At 48.1% G+C, this 21,378-nt stretch overlaps 2 protein-coding genes across 3 annotated transcripts; one reads left to right on the top strand and one right to left on the bottom strand.

Annotated features, from left to right (window-relative positions):
• Positions 1-620: 620 nt before the first annotated feature.
• Positions 621-17,514, top strand: dcbld2 (discoidin, CUB and LCCL domain containing 2). Of its 2 annotated transcripts, XM_076014638.1 has the most exons (15): positions 621-977; positions 2,468-2,692; positions 3,143-3,280; positions 6,405-6,456; positions 6,579-6,651; positions 11,045-11,178; positions 11,291-11,331; positions 11,464-11,679; positions 12,389-12,513; positions 13,086-13,233; positions 13,334-13,483; positions 13,586-13,679; positions 13,917-13,966; positions 14,075-14,209; positions 15,695-17,514. In XM_076014638.1, the coding sequence occupies exons 1-15, from the start codon at positions 872-874 to the stop codon at positions 16,084-16,086; spliced, it is 2,079 nt and encodes a 692-aa protein (XP_075870753.1). In that variant the 5' UTR covers positions 621-871; the 3' UTR covers positions 16,087-17,514. The 2 variants fall into 2 exon arrangements, with proteins under 2 accessions (XP_075870753.1, XP_075870752.1); XM_076014637.1 differs by having other exon boundaries at positions 13,917-14,209.
• Positions 17,515-18,481: 967 nt separating this feature from the next.
• On the bottom strand, positions 18,482-21,278 carry tmem30c (transmembrane protein 30C). Its single transcript, XM_076014639.1, has 7 exons — positions 21,026-21,278; positions 20,662-20,778; positions 20,350-20,457; positions 19,435-19,525; positions 19,196-19,342; positions 18,891-19,103; positions 18,482-18,807 (listed from the first exon to the last, which is right to left on the bottom strand). Exons 1-7 carry the CDS (start codon positions 21,221-21,223, stop codon positions 18,620-18,622), a joined length of 1,062 nt encoding a protein of 353 aa, XP_075870754.1. The 5' UTR covers positions 21,224-21,278; the 3' UTR covers positions 18,482-18,619.
• Positions 21,279-21,378: the final 100 nt, after the last annotated feature.

Raw genomic sequence — 21,378 nt, 5'->3', positions numbered from 1 at the left:
GCTGGAGGACTCAGGGGGTTCAGTCTTGCATGTTTCTTTTTAACGGGACAAATCATATGCTGTTGTTTACATGATAACTTAGTTGTTTTATCATGACGCACCTACGTAGTTTTTTTTTTTTTTTTTTAGTAGCATAATAAACATTTTATTGGGACGGTGTTAAAATGTGTTACAATGTGTCACAACAACAAGGTTGTGGGTTCCATTCCAACCCAGGCTTTTTTGCACACACAGTCCAAAGACAAGCACTGCCATAACATCCCCTGCAACCCTAGCAATAATAATAATAATAATAATAATAATAATAATAATAATAATAATAATAATAATAATAATAATAATAATACCATATGATTAAAACCACTTTTATGTTTTATGTATTTTCCATTTCATTTTTGCCCCTAGAGGCAGGCTGTCGTAAAAGTCACACGCTGAGCCTTTAATTTTAAGACTGGGGACAAGACTAAGACTAAAAACTGACAGACAGCAGGTTCGCAATCGCACCACTTGGGGGACCTGGGTCGGCTTGGGTCTCCCAGCTCCAACTGTGTGGAGGAGGAGGAGCTCGGTAGAGGAAGTAGATCCACAGCTCGGACGAGTGTGTGTGTGTGTGTGTGTGTGTGTGTGTGTGCGTGCGTGCGTGAACGTGAATGTGTGGATCAGTTATCTCCAACAGTGAGACTGTCGCAAAAATACAACCCACCGGATCTTTAAACCCGTAACATCCTCGCGTCGGATAAACGGCAGTCGGACCGGCCCGTCGGGGAATCAATTAATCGGCCACTTTTTTCCGCCTTCTTTCACCCCTTTTTCGGCGCAGGTTGAAGCCGCTCCAGAAGCCGAGCAGTATGCATTCGGACTGCAGGCTGCTATGGGCAGAGCGGTAATGGTGGGCAGGGGACCGACAGGGGCCGGGCTGCCTCTCGTCCTGCCGATACTCATCGTTCTCGCCGCACGGAGCTGCCGAGCACAGAAAGGTTGGTCGGTGAATAGCGGGCTAACCCAACTAACCGCAGCCACACGGCGGCCCACGCTGCCCCTGAAAGTATGGTAGTGTCGCTGCTTTCACATGTCGGTACACTGCTGGGGAAAGTACGGCGCTCTGTTGTTGTCGTCCGGCAAAATAGAAGGGGGGGGAAAGCTACCTTACATGGCTGTGCCGAGGACGTGGAGCTCCGCTCGGTTCACGCCGCTCGCCGCCGCCCCGTCATGCGGGCATGTTTGGCGCAGCGAAACCGGGCAAACCGGTTCTAAAAGGAACCGAGAGTCTCGAGTATCGAGTGCACCTCGGTGGGGACGGTTTCTCGCTCAACTGGCGTTTTTGAGCTGGGGGAAAGGGGAAAAAAACTGCCAAAAGATTAAAGTTCCGGGGTCCCTCTCTGCCTCGTACCTGTTTTGAAAAAAAAAAAAAAAAAAAAAAAAAAAAAAAGGGCAGAGTTGGAAATGGAGCCTGGGTTGCCAGTTGCCGCGGGTCCGAGAAAGTATCTGTTTGCAAGCTCATGGTCTCGTTTTTAAGTCAGTTTTCGGAATGTACATTGCTCTTATGTATTCTATCCTCGCCAGGGAACGTATGACGACCGAAAATGGGTCATTTAATCGACATGTATTGATAAATTACTAGTATTTGTTGGCTTTTCAGAAGCACAGCCACAGCTGGCCAGGGGATGGGGGCAGGGAAGTACGATAGGTTCGAGTGTAAACACGTGGAGTCCGTTTGTTATAATTCCACAGTTCACGTGAGGTTTTCATCATCTTTTGGCATGTGGGCCTTATGATACGACTCCAACGTGTGTCTGCATGGTACCTGTTTGTTTGTTTGTTTTCATGAAAGCGTGACGGCGGTCTTTGGGAGGTAGTCCAAACTCCTGCTGAGTGCCATGTAGCTGTGAGTCACAGCGAGGCAGGCAGCTTTGTTTTTGTCCTGCTCATCTGGAGAGTGTCCATTTACGTAACTCCAGAACATCCACTTAGCACCATGAAGCATGACCGCATCTCAGAGCCATGGGTCCGCACAGCATCATCAGGCGCCGGGGTTTGCACTCTGACAGGTCCACATAAAAAAACAAAAACAAGTGTGATGTAGTTAAATTTTGTGTCAGACATCGGTCTTTAAAACAACAACAAACTAAGCTTTACTCCTGAAGTATGTATTTTTTTTTTTTGTCAAAGGGATGATGGTCTTTATGGCTATTGAACCTCATCTGAACCCGTTTGACTCATTCGAATCCAACAGTTGCCTAACTTTCATTATTGGTCACTTGAGGTTCAAAGTGAGGTGTTGATACAACCTCATTCATCCAGCCAAATGTCATAAACTCAACGTCTCCTTTGACTAAGTTAACTGTATTAACTGTAAAGTATTACAAAACGCTGCGATATGATTGTATATGCTGTGTACGACTTTCGTTTTTAAAAAAAGTGACCTCCAAACCTGAAGTTGATCGTGGACGTGTGTGTTACCCTGCAGGTGATGGCTGTGGCCCAACGGTGCTTGGTCCCACCAGCGGGACGCTGTCCTCTCTGGGATACCCTTGGATGTACCCCAACAACAGCGTGTGCGAGTGGGAGATCACGGTTCCCCGTGGCAACCGGTTGCACTTTCGCTTTGCCGAGCTGGACATAGAGGACAAGGACTGCCAGGTCAACTACCTCCGCCTCTTCAACGGCATCGGGCCTGGCAGGAGTGAGATAGGTGAGAGGGCCGGGAGTGGTGTTCCAGCGCAAACACAGGGCGGTGCATCGAGCCAGGACACGGCTCTGTTCTTACTTGCTGGGGATGAAAATTAAATTGATTTGTAAAGCAATAAATGTACACGGGGGGGAAATGTGGTTTGGAATTGTAGAAAAACCCCACCCATCTTTGATTCTTGAAGCGTATCATTTTTCACTTTTGTTTCAACCCACAGTGATTCCAGTAAAGGCGCTTGAAGTCATGATTTCTGCAACCTTGAAGTGTTTCTTTTCTTTTTTGTTGTGTGCGCCCTGTTCTTCCACATATTATCGGCGAACAGACCCTGCAGTCAAACTCACGGCTGAACCTGCGCCATCAGTCGGGCGTTGCGCAATCAATCGAGTTGTTTGCACAACTAACCGAAGCCTCTTTTGTCTGTTCCCACTGTGGCTCCGTGTGCTACGTGAGCAGTCAAGTACTGCGGTTTGGGACTGAAGGTGGAAGAGCGGATTGAGTCTACTGGTAACCAGGTCACTGTCCAGTTCATGAGTGGGGCCCACCTCAGTGGACACGGCTTCTACCTTTCCTACTCCACCACTGAGCACTCAGGTAATACACACATGCGTACTATGCCTCTAAAACTTTGCTTTTACCTGGACAGTCAGTGTCATAAAATAGCCATGTTTCCATTAAAAGGAAACTTTAGCCGCTACACAGGCTCTCTGGCTTAGGTTAAAAACGTGCTTGTTGCAGTAACATAGCTGCAGGAACGCAAACAGTCAAAACGTACTTTGCGCCACCATCTTCACATCACCAGCATTAAAGTTTCCTTGTGGGTTACAAAATGATCATCTCATTGTTGTCAAGTCTCCATCTCACTTTCACTAGTTTCCAAAATCCAATCCACATGTTGCCGTCAGTGCACTCGTAAAGCAGGCGCAAGTGTCACTGCCGCTATTTCCCTAACGAGGGCACTGGAATTAGCAAAAGCTGAACATTTTCTTGTTGCCACATTGAGCAAACTTTTTGACCTTGGGAACAAGAAAATGTGTTATTTTAAGCATTTCCAATAGGTGTTGTGAAGTCAATTAATTGGGCAGGACAAGCAAGTTGGTGAACTTTTAATGCTAAAATTGTGGCGTTCTGTTTTTCTATCACAGAGAGAGGTTGTGTTCCTCTCGTGGAGGGCATCTTAGTGGACCTTTGTTTCCCTCTTGCACTCTGACCTTTAGGGGTGGAAACAGCTGTTAAATCTTTAAGACACACTTTATTTGGCACAGCTGTTTTCATTTCCTACTGCCAGCCTTAGCTGTTTGCCAGCAGAACCCAACTCAAACAAGAATGAAAAAAAATGTTATTTTGGGCATTTTTACATTGAAACGGACTAATTTCTCACCTATGTGGACTGAATTTTTGTAAATTTGCCTTTTTTATCTTCTCTTTTGACACAACCTTGACACAATTTGTCCCATTTAAAGACATGTATTGTTTTAGCACCGCAGTGTAACATTAATGTGCCCCAGCACTGCTCGACGTCCGTTGAGGCACTTAAGATGCACACTTAAGATTGTCTCTCTGGCCTACTTGGTTGATAGAGAAGAAGAGAGAAAAGGGTTGGGCTGCCCTTTTGCTCAAGGTCAAATGAGGCACACATCACATTGCTTTTACAGTGCCGTGTTTGCTCAGCGCTGCGAGTGTGCGGTTAAACACACAGAGGAAATAGGAAGCTGCCGCGGTACGAGCGGCGTATCGTGATCAGTTGCTTATCTGGAGTTCCGCTCGGAGTGTCAGCCTGGCGTTCCCTGGAATAGTGAGCAACGGCGAAAGCATTTGTTATTGTTATTGCGTCTCAAGAGGGCCCCTCTGTTGCTAACGTGGATATGACGACCTTTGCGACATTTATTGACGCCAGTCCGGCCGCGAGATGTGTTGCGATCGGCTCCCGGCGGAGAGAAATGTGAAGTAATACTATTTGTCCGTAGTAACGCCTCTCTGTCAGCGAGGGGCTTCATCCATCCATCCATCCCCCAGAGGTGTCATGTTACAGGAGAAGTCTGGTCGCAGCCATTTATGACCATAATCTAATCTGACGCCAATTTAACCCGCCGGCCTGCGTCTCCATCAGTCGTCTGCTTTATTTTATGGAAAGTACTGAGCGGAGTTACTTGCAGCTTTGGCAGTAAATGCAGTCTGTGTCACTTTCGAAAACACTCAGTTGGTCTTGTTTCTTTCCTAGATATTGGCTAATAAATGGATTTTCTGTTAAAATCGCAGGATGAATTGATATCAAATCTGATAAAGATTGCATCAAAAAAAAAATTCAGAGGGGTCAAATAATCAAAGAAATGCCTCAGTTAATGTTTGTAAGTGTCTAGAAGACACCTGGGCAGTAAGGTCTGTCTTTATGTTTCACCCAAAAACTCGGGTGCAGCGGCCTGGAATGACCAAACATCCGACAAACTCTTCAGCTCCCCAGAAAACGGCATATTTAGCCCTTTGTTTACAGCCTCCTGTAAGAAACGCTGGGTCTTAGCTTCCTGATAAAACAGCCGCTCTTTTGAACCGTCCACACGATTGGAAGGGGACAAATCTGTGTATTATATTATACTTGGGATGACAACAACACATTGGTCAAGTAATTATTACCTACAGCAGGACCTTTAAAAAAAAAAAAAAAAATCCCATCTTCAGAGTTTGTGGAGTTCACACGACTGACGCTTCAGAACATTCTTAGTCACTTCACATACACACGACTGGGGAAGAGGAAGACGAGGATGTGCCGCCTCGAGACTATTAATGCCCGGCGTGACTCAATGCAACCGATCACCCCTAGGAAGGTGGAAGTTGAGTTTGCGCAGCACACAGTCAGTGAGGCACAGCTGGAACACGTAGTCATTTTCTGAGGGGGTGACTGTTTTACAACACTGGCTGGTTTACCAGATAAAAGTGTCTTATTTATTTTTTTCACGTTATGGTCAGAACTTGACGAGACTGATCGGCCTCTCGCTGTGTTTTAATTCTGAGCAGCCCACATCATGATGTTTGATACGTGCGGTTTGCCCCTTTGTGTAAACACTCAAAGACAAAGTTTTCTGTGTGTGTGTGTGTACTTTTAAATGTTTGAAGCCGAATCCAGTCAGTTATCCCATTATCATAAATCTGAAGTTATTGGGTCATAAATGAGGTGACGGAGACCATTTCCTAGGCTATCAGTAACCTGAATCCATCATGAAATACATTTTGGCTGAAAATAACTGTCAGTTCGGTTTTATGAGCTGTTGAATTTACTTAAATGTGTAAAATTTCAAAACTTTTCCACCACGTTGGACCAAAGCGAAGCATTTTCTCATTCTATTACAAGGTCACATTTGCTTCCAAGAGACGAGAGTCAATAAAGCTCCATTTATGACATTTTTCATTATTTATATAAGTTACTTGAAGCTGTCTTACAAAGCATTTTAATATCTGCCGTTCACAAAACGGATTAGTAAAGAAATCTCCCTATTGCATATTGTCTTCCTTCTGTCTAAAGTCGTTGGGCGGTTCTCAGTGACACTGTACCTTCACCACAGCCTTTGACTGAAATATTAGCCTCACTTTGGAGACGACTGGCCAGAGAAAGGTTGAAGAAAGCTTCTCTTTTTTTAATCTGTCAAGGCCGGACAGAGGAAGAAAAAGTGGTGAAGGTTGATAAGGAGGAGGCCTGACATTTTGTTTGCCCCCCCCCCAACAGATCTAATCACCTGCCTGGACAAAGGAACAGATTTCCCCGAGGCAGAGTTCAGGTAAATAACGGCGGCTTTGTGCGAATGTTTGTGCTGCGCTCCGGCTGTCCAGCATTCATGCCGTGCCCCCTTTTTCTCCCCCACCCCACCCCCTCCTCTCCTCTTCTCTCCTCTCCTCTCAGTAAATACTGTCCGGCAGGCTGCCTGACATCTGTGGAGAAGATCTCTGGAACTGTACCCAACGGATACAGAGAGGCGAGTATGAGCGGTATACGAGGATACTCTGGAATTAATTAGCGGCGGTTGCCGTAAGCAGTGTCACAATTTTTATGTGAGACAAAATGCAGAACTCTCCTGCTGCTCGCTAGCATGTATCCTGTCTGAGCGTTGGCACCGCTTCGCTGCTCTAATTGCCTCGTGTTGCAACTCGGCCCGCAGCGCAGCATCGCATACCTGAGCTGCGTTAAGTTGCACTGAGTGCGCCCTCCTCTTTGGCTTTCGAGTGACGGTATGTCTGGCCAATCGGATGCGTTGCTGTCCTCGATGAGGATGCTAGCGAGTTCCTGCAGTTAGCAGCGGTTGTTGTGACTTTAAGTACGTGCAGATGAGCATAGAAGAAGAACTCAACGGAAGGAAATACTTCCTCGTTGCACACATGGATGTGTTATAGGAACTGGAACTGGTGTGCTGATGTTTCCCAGTGGCCACTAGAGGTACTGCAGCAAAAAAAATCCCATGGGCATTAGACTGCGATACAAAAAGAAATGCCTTTAAAGCGGCTGACGGGACACCTGTGACCTGAAACACGATTCATAGCAAATCTTTCTATTGTAGATTTTTCAGTTATGGTCTTTTAGTTGTTTGATAAAGGCCGGAAAATCACCAGAAAAGAGTTCATTAACGTCGTACGCGCTGCTGTGTCTCAGCTCGTTCTGCTTGACGAGCTGACGCGTCTGTAAGTGGCGTTCTCCAGGATCGTTCTGATTGGCCACATAGATCATGTGAGTTACAGAGGCATGATGGGAAGCGACACCACTGCGCATGCTCTATGGCCCAGTAATGCGGAAGTCAAAATGTTTTTCGGCGTATGCACTGGGTGAGCAACTACACTGAAATGAATGGGCCGCCATCTTGGACTCTAGGGGCTTGGTTGCACATCAGAAGGTTCCTGGCTCAAGCAATCGGACTATATTGACTGTGGTAACTGAGAGGGTTCAGTTACAGTATATCAGCTGTTGTACAGCGTCAACGTCTCTGTGCTCCAAAGTAGCAACAAACCAAAAGCAAAAAAAGTGCATCAGTGCCTTATTTGTGCATTTATTTCAAATCATCACCGCTACGACGTTCAACATGCTTCCTGCAAATCGCATGTTTTCCAAATGACACGCAGCCAGCCCTGACGTACAGAACTTTTCTTTCAGGTCTGAGGGTTCAATGTCGCCTATGTATCTCGGCGGTGTGAAACGAGCGTTGGAAGGAGATTGGACGATCCTGTTTGTCCCTCGCTTTGGAAGCAGAGCAGTCAGATTCTTCACTTTCACAGTTCGCGATAGCTTTAAGTGCCCGGCTGGAGCAAGTGACAACATTAGGCGCGCTGGTTCCGTCCGTGCTGCGCTGCCTAGTTCCACTGAACTCTTGCCAAAGCGAGTCGGAACGTAAAGTGAAAACATCTGTTTCACGGAATGAAAACCCTGCAGTCACAGCTTTTGCTTTTTTGGTTTTTCTTTTTGCTTTCGACGCTTCCCTCCATGATAAAAGTGCCGCCGCTGCAGAATCTGCGGTTATCTCCTCAGCTGGAGCTACGCTAGCGGCCGCTTCTCGGGCTTCTTCTGCTGTCTCGCTGACTGTTGTGTCCAGGCAGGTTGAAAATGCTTTCAAATGGAGCTCGGCTTCGCGGACGCCCGAGGCTCGCATTGTTCGTTTTTGGCTGGAGCTGGAGCTGGAATTCTGGAGGTCATCGCTGAGTTTCCCCCTGCTTCTGCTCAACGGTGCGTGTGAGTCCATGACCTCATGGCACCCCTGCGTGGCGTGAGGTCATGGGCTCCGAGTCTCCGGCTGATGACCTCATGTTCGGAGCTCGGGGGTTTGTCAGGGGAAGGAGGGCGGGGTGGGGTGGGGTGCGGTGGGGGTTCTGGGGGGCTGTGGGGGAGGGGAGGTGCCCCTCAGGAGCAGAGGAGGGGCAGGGTCAGCGGGTGAAAAGGAGGTGAGATAATAGTTTGGCCCAAAATAATAACCCTTTAATCCAGTCCAGCTGCCTCAGGGTGTGTGTGTGTGTGTGTGTGTGTGTGTGTGTGTGTGTGTGTGTGTGTGTGTGTGTGTGTGTGTGTGTGTGTGTGTGTGTGTGTGTGTGTGTGTGTGTGTGTGAGAATCAGCCTGCGAGAAGGCGTCGGAGAGAAAACATCTGCGTGTGCATTTTTGTGACCGTGCGAGAGAGTCGCTCACACTCGTGTTCTCCGCGCCGCACGTCCATCTGCGGGGCTCCAACGCGGAGGCGGCAGAGGCATGCGGGACACATGGGCCCGCGGCCACACCCACACCGCAGCCCGGGCCTGCCACTCCATACGCTGCTTCCCATATGTCGAGTCGGAGGCCAGAAAAAATTTCAAACATTCGCCGGTTCCGGCCTCATAAAGGGACAGGCCGGCCGTTTCAGGGCGTCGCTTTTTGATCTTTGCTGTTTTCCACAGCATGTTGTAAAGGTCAGACGTTTCATCATTTTTTTTTTTTTTTTAACAGGAACACATGTCTCTTGCCGCTTGATGAATGAAGTCTTTCCACTATTTTGCTTGTTCCCCTTTTTAAGGAAGTGTGTGCTAAAAAAAAAAAAAAAAGTGATGATGTCACAAGGGGCACTGCTGCCATGTTTACTGCCAACACCTCTAGCCAGGTGGTGACTCCGCCCTCTGAAGTCTCCTTTTCTGTTTTGGTCCCTTTTCCAAACATGTGAAAGGTCCAATAAAGTACATCAGGTTTAGCTGTAGACCCAGACTGCAAACAGAGGGCTAAATATGCTGTTTTGTGGAGATATGTGCAAGATTTGATATTAATGTATATTAGATTTTCCATTTATTGCTCTTTTCTTGAGACTACCCCCCGCCCCCCACCCATCCCTGTTGGTCACTTGTACAGTCGCCTGTGAGGCTGAACCAAAGTCCTGGATGAAAAGACATGATGTGAAAACACCACAGAAAACAGGACCTTTTAAATGGAATGTTTGTGCTGTAGAGAAAAAATGAATGAGTTGAAATGTGGATGGCGGTGCTGCTGGGTGCGTCCGCTTGAGGCGCTGCGTTGTGTTGGCGTCAGTGGTTTGCCGCTGCGCTCCTCAGGATGCGGTGTGTTTTTGGGAAGTTAAAGAGTCTCAGGACAAGTGTTGATTACTTGTGGCAGCAGCTCACTGCCCACATGTGTGTGTGTGTGTGTGCGCGTGCGTGCGTGTAAGTGAATACATGTGTACATGTACTTGTCACCCCGGTAGGTCACCAGGGCTTTCCCCACAATCTTGGCCGCTCCTTCCCAGTAATAAAATTCCAGCTCTCCACACCACCAGCTGTTAGCGGGACGGAGCCGAGCGAGCGCTGCGGAATTTTTTTTTTTTTTTTTTTTTCTTTCGTCCGCACCTCCGCGATGTGGCAGCAGGTTCGGACAGGAATGCTGCCGGCAGTGAATCACTGCCACCGGGGCCTCCCGGCATCCGCTGGCGGTAACTGGTGACATCACACGCTGACTCATCGGCCGCTATCTGCCGCAGCCTGAAGGCTGAGAGAGCGCGTCGCCGCTTTAAGCTTCCGGCACGGCTGAGTTGGGCTGAATTAGGAAGCGAACTGCACGGCGTGCAGAGCCGTCGCCGTTGCACGTGTGCGGTTGCACGATCACGCCAGCGGAGAAGAACCTGCTCTTCCTCTTGCTTACGGCAACGCAGCTTGCTGAAAATGTATTTACAGGAAAACGAATGAAAGTAACAGACGTTTGAAGAGGGACGTCCTCTGCTGCAAGAGTGCGGCCTTAATTCACCTCTCAGTACTGTTTGCAAAACAGTGGCAGCCTCGTTAAATCTGTCACAGCACAGCATTTGCTCAGGTTCAGCCCCTTCTACATCTTTTGTTTTGGAATTTATTTTGGATGCGTTTTTAAATAAATACGTAGATGTAGGACAAAGGATTTTTTTTTCCACATTCCTAAAAAAAAATATTTTGGACGTATGCATTTCATCCTGGGAGACTGCTGTTTTTTCAAGGAAGTTTCTTTAATGAGATAAGGGCAGAGAGCATCAGTAGCTTCCTGGTTTGATTACAAGCTATGAGGAAAGTGATTAGAAGGCCTAAGAACAGAACAGAGCCTTTATTAATCCCACAGTGGGGACATTTGCAGATTAGAAGGCTAATGCTGAGAGCAGCTGCAGATGTTTTTGAGTTTGCCAAGACGGATGTGGACGTCTTGGTTGCCCACCTGGTAGAGACTCTAAAATATGATGATCACCATGTAGTTTAACTCTACAGGGTGAATATAGAGGCGCTTCTAGTCTCCGATATCAATTTTCTTCTTAAATGTGCTGCTCTTTAACCTGCGATGACATCACAGAGCAACTGTCAGGAAACAGGAAGTGCTCGCACCTCAATCTCACGTCCTCTCTCCTCTCGTCCCGCAGTCGTCCCCTCTGTGCGTGGCGGCCATCCACGCCGGCGTGGTGTCCAACACCGTCGGCGGGCAGATCAGCGTGGTCAGCAGCAAGGGGATCCCTCGCTACGAGTCCACGCTGGCCAACAACGTCACGTCCACAGAGTGAGACACCTGGCCGCACTCACACAGTCCCTTCCTTTTTGAGGCGTCGGTTAGCTTAGCTATGGGAAAGCATTGCGCCTGTGTTCATATGTCCCGCCTCTTCTTTCCTCAGTGGAACTTTGTCAAACAGCCTTTTCACCTTCAAAACCAGCGGTGAGTTTTGTGTTTTCTCTCTTATCGCATTACTTACCCGTCCGTGTGAGCCCGCTGCCAAAATTCACTAATGGCAATAAAAACCCGCGGGAGACGGACGCTAACGACCGCTGCTGCGCTCCGGCTCTCCAGGCTGCTATGGAACACTGGGTTTGGAGTCCGGCGTCGTGGCCGACACTCAGCTCTCGGCCTCCTCGGTGTGGGAGTGGACCAACGTCATCGGCGAGCACAGCGTGTGGGCGCCGTCGGGGGCCAGGCTCAAGAGGGAGGGGCGCCCGTGGAGTCCCGCCCACAACGACCAGCGTCAGTGGCTGCAGGTGGATCTCAAGAGGGAGAAGAGGATCACAGGTGGGCACTCAGTGTGTGTGTGTGTGTGTGTGTGTGTGTGTGTGTGTGTGTGTGTGTGTGTGTGTGTGTGTGTGTGTTCCAATTTAGCATGTATCACAATGTAGCGTAGAAAACATCTTGCTGTTTTGAACATTGGTGGTGGATGAATACATGTAACAAAAAAAAATCAAGCAAACGAAAAAAAATAAGGAAACCAATATGAAAATGAAACGCACAATAAACAATACCTGTGTTGTTGTGTGTCTCGTATTGATTGTCAGGAATTACACAATTTGGACAGCTAGCAGCAATTGGGGACATAGCTGGCTAGGCAGCATTAGCTCGTTGCTAATGCTGCAGACAGCCAGAGGTGAACAAAGAAGACGTGGCTCATTTTAAAGACCTTGTATCACCCCTTGGTGATGTCACACGGGGTCCTAGGTTGATGACCACGTACCGCCTCCAACCCCCCCCCCCCCGCCTGGTATTGGTTCCGCCGTCTGAGACCTCCTTGTTTTTGATCCCCATCCAAACGTGAAAACGGACACTGTTTCCCGGAGATCTCGACTCTCGGCTCTACTTTGATTATTTATCATGAAAAGTTGCACGACGGTTCCACCTGCGTCGCGCCAATCGCCCTCACCCTCGCACCGGCCGTGCAAACAATGAATCGCAGCTGCACTGCATCATCTCCTCGTTTCCCCTCTCCTCCCCGTTCCTGTTCCCCCAGGCATCATCACCTCCGGCTCCACCATCAGGGAGCACCAGTACTTTGTGTTGGCGTACGGCGTCCTGTACAGCTCGGACGGCCGTCAGTGGCACAGCTACAGGGAGGCCAATTCCACGCAGGACAAGGTAACCCAAAGCCTCCCAGTCAATAAAACCCTGCTGGCTCAACCATTACGTCATTGGGCATCGCTCTTCCTCTCCCATTCTTTTTTTTTTCTCTCTCTCTCTCTCTCTCTCTCTCCCCCCCCCCCCTCCCCGGGGCTTCGGGGGCATGCAATTGAGCGGTTGCCGTGGCAACCGGCGCAGCCTGAGCGATGTTTATGGCAGGAAGCGGCAGGCAGTCGGCGGTTTGAGCTAAGTGCTACGCTCTGCGAATCAGGGACGCTTGGGCATTAATAATGAATGGATATGGATTTAGTGTCTGGCCTGTCGGACTGGAACTGCCAGCTGCGAGCCGCACTCCGCCGCTAAAACCGCAGAGAGACGCAGCTATTAGCTCGCCAAGTTGGGGGAGTAATTAGCCTAATGGCTTCTTGTGTATTTGTTCACAAACAGGGAGGGGAACTGCTCGGATGTTTTAGTTTTTTTCTTTCTTCTTCTTCTTCTTCTTGAACAACTTTCTACCACTGCTTTTTGGCATCGGTCTGATTTGGGTTTGCGGCCGCTGTTTGAGTCAGTTCCTGCCGTCGTTCTCGCAGGTCTTTCAAGGCAACATGAACTACCTGGACGAGGTGAGGAACAACTTCATCCCTCCGATCGAGGCCCGCTACATCAGGGTGCAGCCCAGCCAGTGGCACCAGAGAGTGGCGCTCAAGTTGGAGCTGCTCGGCTGCCAGATTCCTCTCGGTGCGTACGGGGGGCGGTCGGACTGAAACTGGCATCCCGCTTAGGAGCGTTTCACGTCTGATTCTAAAGTTGTTGTTTTTTTTTAAATTTGACCCAACAGTGAAGGTGGTGATGGGGTCAGGGGTCGTGCCCCGGACCACCAACCGCCGCAATCCCCGCCCGGCGAGCACCAAGCGGCCGCCGCACGTCAGCCAAACCACGCACACGCCGGACATCCGGAACACCACGATGCCTCCTCACACCGGCCAAGGCAAGTCTGAGGAAATGTCTGTAAAGGCGGCGGCTACCGGGGACCGTCGACGCTGCAGATCATGATGATGATGATGCTGACGGTCCATGTTTCTGCCCTCAGACGTGGCGCTCGCGGCCGTCCTGGTGCCCGTTTCAGTCATGATCCTGTCGGCGCTCATCCTGATTGTGGTCTGCACCCGCCACTGTAAAAGCAGGTGCGCAAGCCTCCTGATCACACAAAGGCATAAATATATACATGTGTACACGTATATATATATATATATACACATGTGTATATATATATACATGTATATATGATATATATGTGTATATATATATATACATGTAGATATACATATATATATATACATATCTATACATATAGATATGTATATATGTGTGTGTGTGTTTGTGTGTGTATTAAAGCCATTACTGTTTTTCTCTCTGATTAGGAAAAAGAGCTCTGAGGGAACTTACGACCTCCCTCACTGGGATCGCACAGGTACGCCCGTTAAAAAAGAAAAAAGAAAAAAAAAGGCAAAAACAAAACAAAGATTGCAAAAGGCCCTCTTGAGAACTGATAATGCAGCTCTGTGGGCTTTTACTGCAGACTGGTGGAAGAGCATGAAACAGCTGCTGCCCTCCAAGATGGTGGAGATGGAGGACTCGGTGCGCTACAGCAGCAGCGAGGTGGGCCGGCTGGCGGGGAGAGGCGCCGTGCCGAGGCTGCACGCAGAGCCCGCAGGTAAGCGGCGCTCAGCACGATAGCATTCAGAGGCTTTGCTGGGATGTTCTTTAAGAGCAAGCTAACTTGTTAGCTACGGCTTCACCACTTGGCTAAACAGCGTAGTTGTCAAAACTAAAACTAAAACTAAAACTTTAATAGGCCTGCCATTGTAGGGAGCAAGCTAAACTAAGACTATTGAACTGTATCGTAATGTATGTATTGACTATTTACTGCATATATAAATAGAAGTTCAGAAGGGAGAAGCTAATAGGACGAGTAAAGAAAAGCTGCCGCCCTGGAGGTTAAGAGCAGATTCTAACAGTGTCAGCTACTGTATGTTGCAGCGTTCCAAACAGCATACTGCTATTTTGGAATTCCAGAAGTGACAGCCTTGTCCAACTGCTTTTGCTCTTGCTTGGAATCACAAACAATCAACACATGCACCAAATGCACACCGGAACATTAATACCTGGTTAAATCGTGCTGCTGCAGCTAAAAGAGCATTAGCTTGCTGACTAGCATTTGCTGCTGCAGCTAACACCATTAGGCCGCTGCCGCTACGCTCCCGACACGCTGGAATAGACACACTGCATTCTCACATATCTCTGAGTGTGAACACTCTTCAGTCACTAATGTGCTCTGAATAGTACATTACTAGCATTTAGCACAGGGGTTCGCTTAATGGGACACACTTCATGTGATTATTGACACGGCATTGAACCCGGAACTCAGCTAAAATTCCAACTTCAAACTAAACAGCTGGTCATGAACAAAATATGATTGCTGAGCTGCAATGCAACATAGCACCACTGACCAAAGGGCAGAGGCGGGAAGTAACAAAGTACAAATACAGCGTTACAGTACTTAAGTAGATTTTTGACAGATCTGTACTTTACCTTTTTCAAACAACTTTTAAATCTTTCCCCCTTACATTTGTGCAAAAATATAGGCACTTTCTACTCCTTACAGAAAACATGGCTTTGTTACTTTTGCGTTTAAAATTTATATTAAAAGATCCAAATTCTTTAAAGTACTTTGTTGTTGCTTGAAGCAGAGCTATTTGAACTGTGTTGCTATTGTGTCTTGAAATATAAAAGTGGATCATATTTTGGAGGGAGATTATTTTTGAGCCCCTCAGCTTTGGGGGTCACTGCTTGTTAAAATGAAAAACAAGCATTTAAACAAGCAATTAAAAAAATATTGTCTTTACTTTTTCTTTTACTCAAGTACATTTCTTAAGTAATCTTTCTCTTACTTGGGTAATGGAGTTGAATCAGCACTTTAAACGTCGACCAGAGTATTTCTTTACACAAGCATCCATAACTTTAACTTAAGTGCAGAATGTAAATACTTTTGACACATCTGCCAATGGGGGACCTCCACGTATTCCAGCCAACCAATAAGATGCGCTCTCTCTCTCTCTCTCTCTCTCTCTCTCTCTCTCTCTCTCTCTCTCTCTCTCTCTCTCTCTCTCTCTCTCTCTCTCTCTCTCCCTCCCTGCAGAATACGCTCAGCCTCTGGTGAGCGGCGTCACCACGCTGGGCGCCAGGTCCACCTTCAAACCCGACGAGGGCCCCGACCCGGGCTACTCGGACCCCGACCTCTACGACGCCCCCATCTCGCCGGACGTGTACCACGCCTACGCCGAGCCGCTGCCGGCGTCGGGCTCCGAGTACGCCACGCCCATCGTGGTGGACATGGGCTGCCACAAGTCGGCCGGCGGCCCCCAGGGCTTCAAGGCCGCCGGGCCGCCGGCGGGCCTGCTGACGCGCGCCGACAGCGGCCAGTCGCCCTACGACACGCCCAAGAACGCTGCCGGACAGGCCACGCCCACCGAGGACCTGACCTACCAGGTGCCCCAGAACAAGACTCAGAAGCCGTCGGGGCAGAGCTGAGCGAACGCTGCCTTTGAGGTTCACCCGGAGACGTCTGTACAGCCACCGTCCCCGCTCCTTGTAGCAGCGCCTTCACAGTCCTATCACTGAAAACCAACGCGATGAATGTGCTCCTGGCAGGTGCGCGAGGCCGAGTCGGGTCGACGGGAGGGAGGTGAAGAAAGGAAAGGTGAACGCTGACTACTGCTATTTTGGAGAAAAGGAAAAAGACTTTTTGTCCCTGTTGTGTGATTCTTGCATCATTCTGTGAAACTGTGATTGCCACCACGACGTTGGCCGTTGGGTTCCTGACGCCGAGTTAACAACACCACCCCCACAGATACCCCCCCCCCCCCACACTCAATCCCACCCCCCACCAAGAGACCCCAGCTAACCACGGTACATCACTCTGTGTGTCTCTCGTTGTTTTTCCGAAAGCATGACTTGAAAATTGTGTAGTTGTTTTAGCGACGACGTCACCGCTAGCCTGTCCAACGGAGAAAAAAAAAAGACCCTTGGGATCGTTTTCTTGCTATTTATTTTAATCTTTTTTTTTTTTTTTTTTCCTTTCGTTTGGTTTCACGTCCTGCTGACGGAGGAGGAGACACTCGTGATGACCGGCGGCCCGCGAGCCCGTCAGTGACTCCAGTCAGTTGCGGTTGCACTGCTGTGGATGCGTCAGTGAGCGTTTGTTTGGTTTTGGTTTAGCCTTTTTAAACACAGCAGTTTGGTTTTTTTTTTTTAGACGTCACCCTTTAAGAGGCCAAACAGGAAAATCAATTTTTACGATCCCACACTTCTGAAAAGAACAAGTACAAAGTGTAGCCATTTCTAGCGCGCATGCAATTTTATTGCACATGGGGTTGGGGGGGCGGCGTGCGGTTCTCTCAGTGCCAACATGATGGTTTTAGGCGAGCAAATCAGTCTTAATTTTTTGTTTTCAAGGTGTTTTATTTGGAATGCCTGAGCAAAAGGATGCAGATGTGTTAATGGTCAGTCTGTTACGGAATTCCCTTGTTTCCACTGTGCGTCTCGACCGCTCCGATTTTATTTCTGATGCCGTGTGGTGACTGAGACTGCGTTTAGGAAACAAAACAAAAAAAAACAACCCAAAAAAATAGAAATCGGACTGCGTTCAAATCCCTCCTCAAGCGTTTTGACTTCCTGTGTTCTAATGTGCATCACGACCTGTATGTGTGCGTTTACGCTGTGTCCAAAAATTTTTGGCCCTGTTCCTGTGCCTGTTTGACTGGTTTCCATGTGTTCTGTACAATGTGTGCGTAGCTCCAGTAGACTGCATTCCTCCCGTTGTCCACCTGTGGTACTTTATTCGACCAAATGCTCTGTGACAAGTGCCCAACACACACACACACACACACACACACACACACACACACACACACACACACACACACACACACACACACACACACACACACACACACACACTCTATTGGTGCTCCCTTGTCACAGAGGGTTGTGTTTAGGTGGTTCCCACTGATTGTATATAGTGAAATAAAGAGTTTTAAAGTAAAAAAAAAAAAAAAAAATCTTGGTCAAAAAAAGAACTTTATTTGTACCCAAAAGCAGCATAAAGCATTACGTTAAATTTAACTTAAGTTACAGCATATAAATTAAACATATTTAAAGATTTTTGTAACATTTAAATTAAGTTAATTAACTTTCTATTTAAATTGAAGCATTGTTTTAACAGAATATTAACTATTATGTTTAATTTCTTAAGCTTTAAGGTTTGGACTTGTGGTCTGTGTGGAGTGTCAGACTGTAAATCACAAATATTTTTCATTTCATTGAAATTTAAATGGGCTCTCTGTAATCCTGTAACTGTATATAGTAAAGGTCCCATAATCTACTCATTCCCAGATTTGGAATTCACCTGGAACCCCAAAAAAAGAGAAAAAAAAATTGCCCTCTGTTTACAGCCTTCAAGCCTCCAACCACGATTATTTTGGGAGCAAAGAAAACAAAAAAAACAGACTGCTTCCAACCGAAAGGTGAAATGGACTGGGGAGGTCACTAACCTGGGGGTGTCTGCAAGTTAGTGACATATCCCCACCCTCTATGACATCACAAAGGGCAGATTCCCTGAATTGTAATTTTAAAAATAAAACGATTGGACTTTTCCCAGTTGTGGGAAGCTCGCTGACAGAATGTTAACTGGCTCAGTGAACTTTGCACAACCTTTGTAAAGATCCTCAACTATTTTACACATATTTGTAAAGTTACAAACCATTTATGTTAAAGCGGTGTTGTTTCCCTGATTTTATGACACAAGCGGAGATTCTCTATTTTCCTTTCAACCCGAGTTACATTTGGTAATTGTATACAAAATAATTAGTTTACACTTAATCCTACAATATGTCAACATCCATTCTAAACCTATTTGCACGTATTTACAGTAAATCAGCTGATTGCTCCATGCCTTTTAATCGACGAAGAACATGATCCTGCAAAATGGACAGCGGTGCAGCCTCAGCCGGCCCGCCGAGCTGTTTCAGTGCAAAGTGAACCTCCGGCGCGTCCCGACGTGGACTCACTCTTTCATGTTTTTCCCGTCCTTCCCAAACTTCCACCACAGGACGGTGAGAACGACGGCGACCAGCAGGAGGAGGCCGCTGGTCACGAGGTAAGCGATGGGAAGGAAGTGGTTCTGACCCCCGAACCAGGTCAGCGTGGTCAGGACCACCTCCTTCTGGCCGTGGAAGGGCTGAGCGGGAAAGTCTGGAAAGGCGGGGGGGTCAAGGTTGAACGGCACAGGCTCGAAATGTGTGAAACCAGGAAGAGAAAAAAAGTGGAAAGGATACTGTAGCTAATGCTGACGCTGTAGTTCCCGGCGGGCAGGCCGTCGCGGAACTGCTCGCTCTGGCGGTCTAAAATCCCGTAGAGCTTCTTGAAGTTGGGGAAGGCCGCCTCCCTCATCCAGACGATGAAGTCGTCGTTGATGAAGCCGTTGTTGTACTTGTCGGAAGCGTCCAGCTTGTACACGGGCTCCCGCCAGTACGCAGGCTTGGCTGTGCCTGCAGAGCGACACAATAAACCAAGAATGAAGAGCTGCCCCGGGGGGGAACTGCAGCAAGCAGGGCCAGAATCCAGCCGGATTCCACTTTACCGTTGAAGACTTGAGCCAGAGTCTGGTTTTCCGTCTTGGGGTTGCGAAACTTTATGTTTTTGTCCGTGTACCAGGTGAGGCCGGTGCGCCGCAGAGGAACCCTGGTCATCCTGGTCAGCGACACGTGATGGAACAGATCGAAGGTGTCTAGCAGAGAGAGGATGTGAGTCTGGAGGTCAGCGACAGGAAGGATGTGATGATTCCTGGAGAACCCCCCATCCCCCCCGAGTGGAACGTACCGTTGAACATGCTGTTGGCCACAGCACCGCACGGAGCGTAGGGAACTCCATCTGGGTCTTTTTGGAAGGGCACGCAATAGGAACTGGGGTCCTGGTGGCAGAGATGGTAATAGACTTGATTGACAACGTGCATAGAAATTTAAAGCAAAAACCTTCCTTCAGGTTTTAAAAATTGTTAAAAAAAAAAAAAAAAAAGAGAGAGTCTCTCCAAGTCTCCCAGTCTTGAGTGGGAGCAGCCTCACGTTATTTATATAGAGAGTTCAAGATGGGGGTGTCATGGGGCGGAGCCAAAACCCAGCTGGGAGATTTTGCCACAAACCTGGGAGAGGTATTTGTGCCCTCTGTGACATCACAAAAGGCTGGTTCCCAAAGAATTGTGCCTTTTAGCACACGCACTTACTGACAAGCAGTGAGCCAGAAAAGTGAAGGACGACCTTTTCTCATCTCTGTGTTCACACAAGACGCGGCAGGCGGGAATATAGATATATGTATACATATATAAACATATAAATACGATATATACATATATAAATATATTATAGCTGCTGTAGTTCTTTTTAAATATCAATCACATTAAGTCTTTATATACATACAAAGCTTGACTGAAATACATTAGGAGGTTTACATCAGTTAACTCAGAGCAGTGGTGGATCAGCGTCCTTGACAGTTGGGCTGTTGAGAAGAAAGATGGGCCAACGCAGTGAAATCTTCACTCGTTGGAAAGAAGGAAATTGCAACACGAGCACCAGGAGCCTTTGCAAAACTAACGTGTTTTGACGCCCTTTACAGCATCAGCGTTAGCTTAGCGGCCCAGTCATTAAACCACAGTGTTTGCTTTCAGGAAAGATTTATTCAAATACACATCATCAAACTGGTTATTCAGGTACAAAAAAAAAAAAGAAGGAAAGTCTGTACCTTTAACTTGGACTCCCAGCCAAGGGTCTGAGCGTCATCTCTGGAGTCCATGTACCTGCGCAGGTTCTGGTGGAAGTTCTTCAGACCATAGTAGAAAAAGACGTCCCCCTGAAACGCAAGCGGGAGAAACATTGCTGGAGTTCGCTCAGCCACTCACTCTTCCACTGACCGTCTGTGCGAGCAGCACACGAGTTACCAGAATGTATAAGTTTGGAATAAATCAGCAACTTTGAGCTGCTCGACAAATTTCAAAGATCTCTGCAAAGCCCCCCCCACTGGCAGTGGCGACCTTTCACCGCATCATAATGTTACCTTGAAGGGTGTTTTGAGCTCGAGCGTCACCATGCAGCTGCATTCTTCCTGCGCGGAGCTCATGTTCTCGCGCTTCGTGTAGCAGAGGTTGCACGTGCCGGCCATCGTGTACTCCTTCTGAAGGAGCGGAAAACACAGCGGGAACAAACTTCACCTGCGCCGTCTTATCACAACCGTTCATCTCTCGCCCGGTCACTCCCTTTTTTTTCTCCTTTCTTTTTTCTTTTCTTCTTTTATTGCCCTCCAGAGCGATCAGGCCGCCGTTCGGCCGAGCCGCTCGTGTATCCCGTCGAGTTTTAAAAAGAAAAAAAGAAAAGCATTTTCCCTCCTACTCTCCGCCCTGGAGCGTGAGGAACGCACTCACCCTCAGTTCCTGCGTGTTCTTGACGGTGACGATCAGCACCACTCCCAGCACCAGGCACAGCAGAGAGGCGAAGTAGAAGAACGGCAGCACGGTGTTGGCCGTGAGCACGGGCGACCAGGCGGGGAGCCTCTGCTGCTTGAAAGCCGAGTTGTCGGGCCTGCGAGACAGAGGCCCCGTCTGGCCCTTGTCTTTCCCCATCAGAGGGACCTCAGTCAGTCAGTCAGTCAGTCGAAGAGAGCAGGGCGGCCGGAAGAGCCGGTGGAAAAGAGCGAGAGAGAGAGAGAGAGAGAGAGAGAGAGAGAGAGAGAGAGAGAGAGAGAGAGAGAGAGAGAAAAGCAGCTCTATCTCTGGGG

Source organism: Nelusetta ayraudi, unplaced genomic scaffold (genome assembly GCF_046127955.1).
Source record: "Nelusetta ayraudi isolate G7.1 ecotype Tasmania unplaced genomic scaffold, CSIRO-AGI_Nayr_v1 ptg000169l, whole genome shotgun sequence".
Taxonomy (NCBI): Eukaryota; Metazoa; Chordata; class Actinopteri; order Tetraodontiformes; family Monacanthidae; genus Nelusetta; species Nelusetta ayraudi.
Note: the sequence above shows the minus strand (reverse complement) of the source record. Positions and strands in the feature narration are given on the sequence as shown.

What these genes read in the sequence shown, in the direction of transcription:
- dcbld2 (XM_076014637.1), top strand. Translation starts at nt 872, where the DNA reads ATGGGCAGAGCGGTAATGGTGGGCAGGGGACCGACAGGGGCCGGGCTG. An exon ending in AACAACGTCACGTCCACAGA is followed by an intron (nt 11,179 to 11,290) that starts GTGAGACACCTG and finishes TTCTTTCCTCAG; the next exon opens with TGGAACTTTGTCAAACAGCC. An exon ending in TTTCACCTTCAAAACCAGCG is followed by an intron (nt 11,332 to 11,463) that starts GTGAGTTTTGTG and finishes CCGGCTCTCCAG; the next exon opens with GCTGCTATGGAACACTGGGT.
- tmem30c (XM_076014639.1), bottom strand. Translation starts at nt 21,223, where the DNA reads ATGGGGAAAGACAAGGGCCAGACGGGGCCTCTGTCTCGCAGGCCCGAC. An exon ending in AGAACACGCAGGAACTGAGG is followed by an intron (nt 20,779 to 21,025) that starts GTGAGTGCGTTC and finishes CCGCTCCTTCAG; the next exon opens with AAGGAGTACACGATGGCCGG. An exon ending in GGCCAACAGCATGTTCAACG is followed by an intron (nt 19,343 to 19,434) that starts GTACGTTCCACT and finishes TCTCTCTGCTAG; the next exon opens with ACACCTTCGATCTGTTCCAT.